Below are 12,946 nucleotides of genomic sequence, written 5' to 3'. Positions count from 1 at the left end.
ACTCGTTCCCTTAGCGTTTTGACGCAGCTCGAGTTCCTGAAGGGGAACGTCTCCAGGTTACGCATGTAAACATAGTTCCCCGAAGGGAACGAGACGCTGCGTCTCAGTGCCATACTTCCGGCATCCCTGCAAGCACTTGCTTCATTCCTAGAAGCTGATGTCAGTTCCACCGCATGTGCTTTTATAGCTTCCTGGTCATTACCCGCCCGTGACGTCTTGGGTCTAGCTGTTTTGTTTGTTTGTTTACTTGTGTGTGTGTTTTTTTTATTGACTCTCAAAGGTCACATTTGCTATTCATGATTTTAACCAGTGATTGTAATGCTTTTGGTTTATATTTCTTTGTTCACAATATATCTTAAGTGTTTCTTTAATTTGTAAAGAACATGCTGCTCTACACAACAAAATTTAATCCAACAGAAAGCTCACAAGAAAATATATATATATATATAATCTACTGTAAGTTTCAGAACACAAAACTTCCTTGTTAGTCCAGTAATTAAAACCAAGCTGCCAAAACGACTTGTTTTCTACTTCCAGGTTTTTATTACATAAGCAGCTAATTCTGCAGCTAAACTGCTTTCTAACACACTGCTCTTATTGCAAATGGTGAAGTTTGTGCTGTATTTGTGTGTGGGTAAGCAGCATCTTTTTATGGTTATCCCCGTGGAAGTAATTTGATGTATTTTGTATGCATTCTTATACAATTAAAGTGTGCTGATATATATGTCATGTCATGTGTTTCAGAGAACATCACCAGCTTTGTGTTATGAGCCTGATTTCATATGGAAGGTATAGTACACACTACTTTTTCTCTTGTATGCATAGAATTGCTTGTCAAAAAATAAAAATGAGTTGTCAATCAAAATGTTAAACTGTAATAACACACATTTTGTTTTTAGTTAATGCATTAATGCATTCAGTTCCAAGAGAACTAAATAAAATAAATAAATACATAATTAGTAAGGCTCTTTCTTAATAATTAACTAATAAGCAGGTGTTATATATATGCAATTAATCATACATTAACTTTCGGCAACCCTAATATTATGTTGTATATCTAAGTTAAATTTTAAATTAATGTTGTGAACTTCTTTTCATGAATTTCATTGTATTCATGTTTATAACAGCATAATGCACTTTTAATGCATTTAATGCACTTTTTTTCCATGCCACTTCCTAACAGGGTTGTACACCATTATAAATTAAATTCTGATTTCTATAGAGCTTGAAAAATGACAAAAAAAAATAGATTTTTAAAATTATGAATTTGTATAGTCTGTTCACACCAAGGTAAATGTTGTGTAAAAATGATTTGCCATAAATATTTTAATTTGAATAAATAATCATTTATAATCATATTAATAATAATAAATAAATCATTGTTAATGTGTCTGATCTAACCACCACAAACATTCTTATGCCGTGATAGAAATCTGTGACAGATTTCTTTTGTTTTTAGAGCTGTTCTAATTTCTAAAAAACAATGATCCAAGTCATGCTTTAAAAATTATATAAAGGTCTTTATAAAACTGGCTATTTCATAATAGAACATGTAAAAAAGACAGCACAAATAATGTGCTGCAAACCCACATTCTAATCTATTTTCCATCATGTTGCAAAAAAAACAAACAAAAAAAAAAGAAGAAAAAAATAGATAAAAAAGACAACCTATAAGATTTGTGCTTTTGGTCATGTGCCTGGCATCATAGCATAAAACTACATCCTGCACACACAAACAGACTATCTTGCTAAGAGCAAGTGAATAGTGTTAGAGGTTGCCAGAAACAGAAAGTTTCTGTTTGTGTACCACTGTATTTCTGATTTTCCATAAGCACCACCTACTGAATTAGCATTTTTGATTGGCTGTTTTTTTCATATTGGTCTGAAAATACAAATTGCATGTAGAAATCAGACCAAATTTTCAGGCTAAAAAAATGGTGCTGTTGTGAACAGGCCTTTAGATGTGACATTTTGCTGAATAGATTTTTTTGGTGAGCTGATTTTATAGTTATATACACAGATGAACCACAAGCAGGCCGTTCAGTTCCAGTACGAATCTGGTCAGTGGACTTCAGTCCGATTGCCACCAGAGGTCGCTCGTCCATTATGTTGACTCTCTCACTACACAGACTGTTACACGTCACCACGGACTACATTTCCCATGCTCCACTTAACTGATTACACTCTCTCACCTGCAACCAATGACACACACTATAAAACACCCACTAAGATCCTTCTCATTGCCGAGTATTGTTTGCTCATATCGCTACGTTAGTGATAGCAATGTTACGGAGCCCTTTTCCAAGTCTTGTATTAGTTCCTAGTTCTAGTCTAGTCTAGTCTCGTTGTTTTGCGTGATTATCTGCCTGCCTTGGATTTCTCTCGCCTTGTTGTTTGGACTCTGTTTGCCCCTTTACTGGACTATCGCCTGTTTGTGGATTACTCGTTTGCCTTGCCCTCTGGATTACGTTCGCCGATCGAAGACCCTCGCCTGCCCTAGGAATACTCTTTACCTTGCCTGTGATGTACCTGTGTTGTTATCTGACCCTTGCCCATTTTTTCGACCACGCCTTTGTAATAAAGCCTTGCACATGGATCCGCACATCTCATGTTCTGATTACTCCGTAACAAGTACATTGCGGGGTTGTGGTGATGTACTGTAGTGTAAACCCGTTTTTTGATTGGGTTCATGTCAGGTGAATTTTGAGGCCAAGGCATTAGCAGAAATTCACCGATTCACAAATTGGCGATGAGGAGTGGAAATATTGATTTTAATATTGTACTGGTACAGACTGATATAAACCAGCATACTTTTCTGATGAAAATGAGTGTACATCGTTGCTGAAAACGCTGACGGCAAGCAGGGGGTCAAGTCAAGATAATCCACGAACAGAATGACGACTATCGGGCATGTTGATGCTTTTGATGAGACCATCGACCAGTGGACAGCATATATTGAACGGTTTGAACACTTCACAATGGTCAATGATATTGATGAGGAAAAACGAGTACCAGTGTTGTTAAGTGTTATGGGCACTAAAACGTACAGTAGTCTACGTAACTTGATTGCACCTGCTAAACCAGGAGAAAAGACGTATCAGGAGATTATGACGTTAATAAAACATTTTTCGCCAAAGACCCTCATAATAGCAGAATGATTCCATTTCCACAAACGCAATCAAGAGGAAGGAGAGACGTTTGCACAATATGTAGCAGTTTTAAAACAACTCTCTGAACATCGTGATTTTGGTACACACTTGGCGGATGCTCTAAGGGATAGATTTGTTTGTGGATTATGCAACGAAGCGATCCAAAAGTGACTTCTCACAGAGGCGGCACTTACTTTTCACAAAGCTGTAGAGATCCCGGTGGCCACAGAGACCGTCGCTCGCGAAGCGCAGCAGCTCAGCACTTCCCTCAAGGTAAATGCAATGCATGTTTCCTCACCCAAACAGCAACGCAATTGCAAGAGATGTGGGAAAACGAACCACACGGATGAGGACTGCTGGTACAAAGATCAAGCCTGCCATTCGTGTGGAAAGAAAGGCCACATCAGATGCGTGTGCAGAAATAAAATCAACTTTGAGAGAGAAAGAAAGCACGAGAAAAAGTTTAAGCCATGTAAAAGACAAATTGGTGAGTGGAGTACAGATACAGAGAAGGAAATGTCACTGTATATGGTAACCAAAAGAGAGCAACTCGCACACATTTAATTAACTCCAGAAATTGAAGGAAACATGATTGTGATGGAATTGGATACAGTGTCGCTAATTTCAAAGGAAAAATATTATAATGACTTGTAGCATATTCCATTGCAACCGATGACATCATTTTAAAAACATACACTGGAGAAGCACTAGCACCAGTAGGGGTCATCAACGTAGCGGTAAAATTGAACAATCAGTCTGCACGATTGCCACGGTATGTGGTTAACTGTGATACCCCACCATTATTTGGTAGAGCATGGCTGAGATCTATAATACTTAATTGGCAAGACATAAAAACAGTCAAGCATGGAGTTGCAGACTCTATAGAAACTGTGTTAAAACGCACTCCAAAGTTTTTGGGAAATTACTGGGCACCATGGAAGGAATTGAAGCTAAAATTAGGCTCAAGCCTGATCATACTCCAAAATTCTATCAGCCGTACGCTATTCTACCAAAAGTAGAGGCTGAATTAAAACATTTAAAAGAAATGGGAGTGATTTCACCAATACAGTACAGTGAGTGGGCCACACCTGTGGTACCAGTGATCAAGAAAGATGGTTCAGTGAGACTGTGTGGTGATTTTAAAGTGACACTCAACCCAGCCATTTGTGTGGACCACTACCCACTTCCACACATAGTAGATCTTTTTGCATCTCTGGCTGGTGGTCATTTATTCAGTAAGCTGGACTTGTCAAATGCTTACTGGCAGATACCAGTAGCACAGGAGTCGTGGAAATCACTTTCCATATCCACTCAAAAAGGGCTATTTTGCTATAACCGTTTACCCCTCGGGATTGCCCCGGCTTCTGCATTATTTCAGAAAACAATGGATAAAGTTCTCTTGGGGATTCCAAACACTCAATGCTATATAGACGACATACTCATAACAGGACGGGATTATGAGGAACACCTCAAGACACTAGACCAAGTTCTCACTAGACTGGAAAAATATGGTCTGAAATTGCAGTGTGAAAAATTTTAATTTTTCAGACTCACTGGAGTATCTGGGTCATTACATAGATGCCGCTGGACTACACAAATCACCAAAAAAGATTAAAGCAATTATGGAAGTGCCCACACCAGCCAGCATAAGTCAATTACTCTCTTTTCTCAGAATGATTAACTACTTTGGCCGTTTCATTCCAAATTTGGCATCTGTTTTGAAGCCACTTAATTCTCTTCTCTGTAAAGAAAAAAAATGGTACTGGAGTGTGGCCTGTGAAAACTCATTCCAAGAAGCAAAGGATCTCCTTACCTCACCAGCTGTACTCACGCATTATGAGCTACCCAGAGCAACCCATTCATCTCACCTGTGATGCTTCCCCATATGGGGTTGGTTGCGATGTGATATCGCATCTGTGCCATGATGGTGAGGAAAAGCCAATTGCTTTCGCGTCCAGGACACTCAGTAAAGCGGAACGAAATTATGCTCAGATTGAACGTGAGGTCCTGAGCATAATTTTTGGAATTTGCAAATTCCATCAGTACTTATACGGAAGGAAGTTTACCCTCCTCACTGATCATCAACTGCTAACTGCTATTCTTAGTCCCAACAGGAGCATTCCACTCATGGTAGCAGCCAGAATGCAACGATGGGCTTTGCTTTTAGCCGCCCATGATTATGACCTTGAGTATAAGAAAGCAGCTCAACATGCTAATACCGGACAGACTTTCACGGCCGCCATTGCCAGTGACACACACAGAGTAAATGGACACAGTGGATGTGTTCCAGGTAGCCACCCTGCCTGTCAGTAATGCTGAAATTAAACGTGACACCCTAATGGATCCCACCTTGTCATCTGTGCTGGACATGGTTTCATCGGGACAGTTCCCCAAACCTAAAGATGTACCCACAGACTTGCTACCTTTCATGACTCATCGTCATGAGCTCACAGTCATGCAAGGATGTTTAATTTGGGGAAGTTGTGTTATTGTACCTCCCAAACTCCGCCACTGGGAGGTCCATCCTGGGGTGGTAAGGATGAAACATCTGGCTCGTAACTACGTCTGGGGGCCAGGTATCGATGGACATGATTTAGTCTAAATCATGTCAGTCATGTCAACGTATCCAAAATTCCCCCTGTCCAGCACCACTTCACCCATGGATTTGGCCAACTCATCCTTGGGAAAGTATACATGTGGATTTTGCTGGTCCCTTTGAAGGCCATATGTACTTCATTGAAGTTGATGCACACTCTAAATGGACTGAAGTCTCCATCATGGACAGCACTGCCACAAGCAAAACCATTCAAGTCTTGCAGGGACTTTTCAGTCATTATGGTGTCCCTAATATCATTGTCACTGACAACGGCCCACAATTTTGCGCTGAGGAATTCTCATTCTTTCTGAAGGCAAATGAGGTGCAACACATTCACTCTGCACCCTATCACCTCTCTAGTAATGGGCAAGCTGAATGTTTTGTCCAAACACTCAAACACGCTCTGAAAGCTTCCAGGGGGTCAGCTTCTATCCAACAGAGACTTGATGAATTCCTGTGAACATACATAAATACTCCTCATGCTACTACTAAGGAATCACCTGCAATGTTATTCCTCAATTGCAAATTAAGAACCCAACTAGATCTCCCTAAACCTTGTCTTGCCAGAACCATGAGTCAGTCCCAGGATGCTCAGCAGTTATAATGCCAAGAACACTCTAAGTTGAGAGAATTTCATTTTGGAGACTCTGTCCTTGTTCGTGACTACAGAGGAAGAAAAAATGGATACCTGGAGTGGTAATGTCAAGAACGGGACCTGTCTCCTACATCGTTAACGTGGGTGCTGCTCGATCCTGGAAACGTCATGTGGATCAAATGTTTAGACAGGGAGCTCCATCCTCTGAGACCCCAGTTGAACCAGATGTTCCTGTTTGTTCTGATAATTCCCAAGCACATTCCCTTTAGGAGAATATCAGTGAAAAGACTAACGATCTTGTGGATGTGATAACTGATAGCTCAGGGTCAGGTAACATGGACACAGCATCTTCTGAGATGGCACAAATGAGAGATTTTAAAAAGCTATCCTACCCGTCTCATTAGACCACCTGACCGTTATCAAGCATCTTAATGTATATTGTTAAAGACAGACTCATACAGAGTAAGTTTGAGTAAGATGTGTTGGTAATACTTCTTTGTTGTCTATGGTTGCTTTTATTTAAGTTGGGAGGAAATGTTATGTATTTAGTGTCCGGAATTGGGTTATCCTGCAATTGTTGTATTATGCTCTTGAGGGCGCTGTGTGACCCTGTATATACTGCGAACAGTTGCTAGTCGAAATGCACTCGGCCTCCATTGTGTGTTTATCGTATAGCTCCATCAAATATACTGATATTGGGACAAACACGATACATCACCCACAGCATAACACAGCCGCCGGTGCCATAGCCTCTGTTGGTAATCTGTGTATCCACGCTCAGCTGACAACGTGATACACCAGGAATCTTGATTTGTCAGACCAGGCCACTTTCTTCCAATCATCCACGGTCCAATCTTGATGAACCTGGGCCCATTTCATGCATTGTTGGGGATAAGCATGTATCCCCAACAATGCATGAATGTATGTAAGCATGAGGACCCAGCTGGGTGGTCGGCTACACAGACCCATACATAGAAGGCTGTGATGAACTGTAACACATTGTACAGTTGCTGTAACACATTGCCCTGGTCACCACTGTTGTAGCTGCTGATGATTTGTCACACTGCAGCCCTGCACTTGCAACAGTCTGCTGTGCAGACAGTCTACGCTCCCCTCTGGCATCAATGAGCTGCAGACGACACAAGGCTGGACGACAGTTTGTAATTTTGCCATCTGTGCACACTTTGATATGTACTCACTACACCGGCATGTGTACAACCCACAAGGTATGCCATTTTCAAGATCGAAGTTCAGAGGCGCTGTGCTATCACAATTTGTCCTTTATCAAATAATAAATCAACAGCTTTTCTCATTCTGACATCAAACACTCTACTGACTGAAAGTTGGTCCTCAGGTGGTATATATACTGCTTTGTGAACTGCACCTGCTGCACCATTCGGTTGCCAGGCACACTCATTGCTTTTGGCTGGGGGTGGTCACAATGCAATGGCTCATTGGTGTATACAAAGAAGTAAACTTATAATTTGAATTCTATATGTGACATTTATAAAAACTTGTTTTTGAATTGTTTTTGTGTCATTTTATAGATTTGATTAAAACACTATAGATGGCTCTGAATTTGATATTTTTTATGGTGGAACAAAAAGAATCAAAAAGAAATTGTAGAAAAAGTAACCATATTCAATCTTGTGACCTATACTGTGCCAGGAAATTGTAGTAGCTTTGTGATTGTTCTGTCAGGGAAATGGAGAGAGATGAGGCGAGGACTCAAATGCAGGAACGAATAGGCATTTATTAATAGCAAAAACCAAACAAAACTAACAGAAACTACCCCGAGGGGAAAAACAGGCAGGTGGGCAGGCCGGCCAAGACAGGGCACAGCACAGCACAGCACAGCAAGGCAAGGCCAGAGGAACATACACACATATGACAATGACTCTCAGACATAAACAACGAAACAGCACAGGAATGCAGACACAAGGAGAATAAATAAAACAATAAAATAAATAGATATATATTATAAATAAAATAAATATGCCATTTTCAAGATCGAAGTTCAGAGGCGCTGTGCTATCACAATTTGTCCTTTATCAAATAATAAATCAACAGCTTTTCTCATTCTGACATCAAACACTCTACTGACTGAAAGTTGGTCCTCAGGTGGTATATATACTGCTTTGTGAACTGCACCTGCTGCACCATTCGGTTGCCAGGCGCACTCATTGCTTTTGGCTGGGGGTGGTCACAATGCAATGGCTCATTGGTGTATACAAAGAAGTAAACTTATAATTTGAATTCTATATGTGACATTTATAAAAACTTGTTTTTGAATTGTTTTTGTGTCATTTTATAGATTTGATTAAAACACTATAGATGGCTCTGAATTTGATATTTTTTATGGTGGAACAAAAAGAATCAAAAAGAAATTGTAGAAAAAGTAACCATATTCAATCTTGTGACCTATACTGTGCCAGGAAATTGTAGTAGCTTTGTGATTGTTCTGTCAGGGAAATGGAGAGAGATGAGGCGAGGACTCAAATGCAGGAACGAATAGGCATTTATTAATAGTAAAAACCAAACAAAACTAACAGAAACTACCCCGAGGGGAAAAACAGGCAGGTGGGCAGGCCGGCCAAGACAGGGCACAGCACAGCACAGCAAGGCAAGGCCAGAGGAACATACACACATATGACAATGACTCTCAGACATAAACAACGAAACAGCACAGGAATGCAGACACAAGGAGAATAAATAAAACAATAAAATAAATAGATATATATTATAAATAAAATAAATAAAACAAAACTACAAAATACAAAACCAAACACTGGCTCTGCACCCCTTTACCTAAATTCATTACTTCAGACTTATGTGCCCTCTAGAAGCTTGCGTTCTGCAAGTGAACGTCGCTTTATTGTGCCATCTCAAAGAAGCACAAAATCACTTAGCCTTAGTCCTTAGCCATCTTCAAGAAACGACTAAAAAATCTCTTACATCTTTATTTGACCCTCTAACTCTAGCACTCTCTATTCTAATTCTATTCTTTAAAAAAAACAACACTTGTCCCTTTTAGACTTGTTTTCTTAAACGGGTCATATGATGCTGCTAAAAAGTACATTATTTTGTGTATTTGGTGTAATGAAATGTGTTTATGCGGTTTAGGTTCAAAAAACACATTATTTTCCACATACCTTACATTATTGTTTCTCCTCTATGCCCCGCCTGAAACGTGTCGATTTTTACAAAGCGCCGCGTAAACATAAAACCATGTCTGCATTTGTAATCGGAGAAATGACAAACAACAAGCCCTACTCTACACTGCCCAAAAATCAAGCTTTAATTATATAAAATATAAAAACTCTTTAAATATAAAAAATTTACTTACAGTCTTTGAGTCAAAACAGCCGGCATTGTAGTCTACTCTCCCAGGATCAGGAAACAGTCCTCCATAAAATTAACCTGCAAGCCTGACATTTGGCCTAGTTTTTGTACATCTGAAAATCTGAGTTTTGAATTTTAGAATTTTAAAATTTTCTAGCTTCACAGAGTACCTTTAAAATTCCAATCCAAAAACTAAATTGTATTTGCAGTAGTATGCAGAACTACTATTTGAAATTAAGGAAATACAGAATTTCAGGAAAGTTTGTCAAGACAAATTTTCAATGTTGGCTTTGTGTGATGATGATAATAGATAAAGTCTTCAAGTTGGAAGATTCAAGGCCTTACAGACTCAGATAGATAAATAGGTTAGGTTAACAGTCATTGTTCGACTAAAAACACATCTCTTACATCTTTATTTGACCCTCTAACTCTAGCACTCTCTATTCTAATTCTATTCTTTAAAAAAAACAACACTTGTCCCTTTTAGACTTGTTTTCTTAAACGGGTCATATGATGCTGCTAAAAAGTACATTATTTTGTGTATTTGGTGTAATGAAATGTGTTTATGCGGTTTAGGTTCAAAAAACACATTATTTTCCACATACCTTACATTATTGTTTCTCCTCTATGCCCCACCTGAAACGTGTCGATTTTTACAAAGCGCCGCGTAAACATAAAACCATGTCTGCATTTGTAATCGGAGAAATGACAAACAACAAGCCCTACTCTACACTGCCCAAAAATCAAGCTTTAATAGCACTCTCTATTCTAATTCTATTCTTTAAAAAAAACAACACTTGTCCCTTTTAGACTTGTTTTCTTAAACGGGTCATATGATGCTGCTAAAAAGTACATTATTTTGTGTATTTGGTGTAATGAAATGTGTTTATGCGGTTTAGGTTCAAAAAACACATTATTTTCCACATACCTTACATTATTGTTTCTCCTCTATGCCCCACCTGAAACGTGTCGATTTTTACAAAGCGCCGCGTAAACATAAAACCATGTCTGCATTTGTAATCGGAGAAATGACAAACAACAAGCCCTATTCTACACTGCCCAAAAATCAAGCTTTAATTATATAAAATATAAAAACTCTTTAAATATAAAAAATGTACTTACAGTCTTTGAGTCAAAACAGCCGGCATTGTAGTCTACTCTCCCAGGATCAGGAAACAGTCCTCCATAAAATTAACCTGCAAGCCTGACATTTGGCCTAGTTTTTGTACATCTGAAAATCTGAGTTTTGAATTTTAGAATTTTAAAATTTTCTAGCTTCACAGAGTACCTTTAAAATTCCAATCCAAAAACTAAATTGTATTTGCAGTAGTATGCAGAACTACAATTTGAAATTAAGGAAATACAGAATTTCAGGAAAGTTTGTCAAGACAAATTTTCAATGTTGGCTTTGTGTGATGATGATAATAGATAAAGTCTTCAAGTTGGAAGATTCAAGGCCTTACAGACTCAGATAGATAAATAGGTTAGGTTAACAGTCATTGTTTGTTTGAAAGATCTTTTTGACCTTTTTTTTCCATAACATCACACACTTGGCTTTTTTGTAAATCACATATCCCACACAGGACACCAAAATTGCATCACTCGAGCGGAATATTCGAGGCCTGGAGGACGAGATCCAAACGATAAAGACAAATGGCCTTTTACACACAGATGGCCGGGATGAAGACGTCAAACAGATGGAAGTCTATAAGAACCACTCAAAGTTCATGAAGAACAAGGTAAGAATGGACTCTCTGCACAGAAAGACTGATGGAGAGATGGGTGGACAGATAAGTACTTTCATCTAACACTACTAGTAGTGACATTAAAAACTTAACTACATTTTTCAGTAGCTCGTCTTTTTGTAGCATGATAGAAAGTTTTGTCAACCTGTATTACACAAGCAGCTTTGGAGCTGAGAAAACTGAGGGAATCACTAAACATCCTAAAAAGTCAAATATGCTGTACAAAGATGGGCTGTGTCTGTAATCAACCCCAGGTTCAGGTTCACTTTATTTGTACCCATAGGTAGACTAGGTTTGCAGTGTTATGAGTTCTTACATCTTCCACATTTTACAGACACCACAAACATTAACCAACATATATGATAAAAGTGCTTTAAGGTTCCCAGCATCACTAAAAAAAAATAAAATGCCTAGACTAAAAACAAAACCCTTATACAGTATATTGCACTATTTGAAGGAACAGCCACGTGTAATGGTGTTTGAAACCACACAGGACATCATCAGGTGCACTCATTCACTCCCATAATGTACCTCAATAATGAGTGTACAACCGATGTATGGCTTGCTGAACGGTTTGCTTCTAGAGAATACCCACTCCTCTGCGAGCGTCACACTGAATTAATTGCCGCATCTAGCTAAAAGATGCTGCATGATGCACTTTCTGCACACTCAGTGTCTGAATTTGCTCGCTCGTTTTCATTTACTCATTGAGTGGGCTACAGTGTATTAGTGGAGTAATGCAGAAAATAGTAAATGGGGGATTTTCAAATATATCCTCAGATTCGATTCTGCAAACAAGACAAATCACATTTACTTATGTAGTGCTCTTCATGGTACACTGTGGCTGCATCCAAAATTGCATACTTCAAAAATTATTCCTGTAGCTCAAACAGTAGAGCATTGCACTAGCAATGCCAAGGATAAAAGTGACGTGATGTGTAGGCCAAGTATGGTAACCCATACTTAGAATTTGTCATCTGCATTGATCCTATCCAAGATAGTGCACACACAGAGCAGTGAGTATTAAACAGACACACACACTGTGAACACACACCCGGAGCAGTGGGCAGCCATTTTTGCAGCTGTACCCAGGAAGCAATTGGGGCTGCCTTGCTCAAGGGCACCTCAGTCGTGGATATTGAAGGTGGAAGAGAGTGCTGTTGATTCACTCCCTCCACCTACATTTCCTGACTGAACTGAGAATCAAACCCAAGAACTTTGGGTTACAAGTCCGACTCTCTAATCATTAGACCACAACTGCACTAAGCACTTTCGATAAAAGCATCTGCCAAATGCATTAAAGGGGGTCATATGATGCGATTTAAATTTTTCCTTTCTCTTTGGAGTGTTACAAGCTCTTGGTGCATAAAGAAGATCTGTAAAGTTGCAAAGACTAAAGTCTCAAATCCAAAGAGATATTCTTTATAAAAGTTAAGAGTCAGCCACACCTACCTAAAACAGCTCGTTCTAACACGCCCACACATGTCTACGTCACTATGTGGGAAGATTTGCATAACGC

General features: G+C 39.1%; 1 protein-coding gene across 1 annotated transcript in view; it reads left to right on the top strand.

Moving 5' to 3' along the window:
• Window positions 1–5,415: 5,415 nt before the first annotated feature.
• Window positions 5,416–12,946, top strand: part of LOC107573311 (ERC protein 2-like) — a gene marked incomplete at its 3' end in the record, with an annotated part of 27,970 nt that continues 20,439 nt past the window's right edge. Inside the window, exons 1-2 of the mRNA XM_016259750.1 lie at window positions 5,416–5,553; window positions 11,266–11,421. Of these exons, the coding sequence (XP_016115236.1) occupies window positions 5,416–5,553; window positions 11,266–11,421 (294 nt within the window). The remainder of the gene's footprint in view (window positions 5,554–11,265; window positions 11,422–12,946) is intronic.

The sequence above is a fragment of the Sinocyclocheilus grahami genome, unplaced genomic scaffold, assembly GCF_001515645.1.
Source record: "Sinocyclocheilus grahami isolate Dianchi unplaced genomic scaffold, SAMN03320097.WGS_v1.1 scaffold1916.1, whole genome shotgun sequence".
NCBI lineage: Eukaryota > Metazoa > Chordata > Actinopteri > Cypriniformes > Cyprinidae > Sinocyclocheilus > Sinocyclocheilus grahami.
The sequence above is the reverse complement of the archived record's forward strand: the minus strand, read 5'-3'. Positions and strand labels throughout refer to the sequence as shown.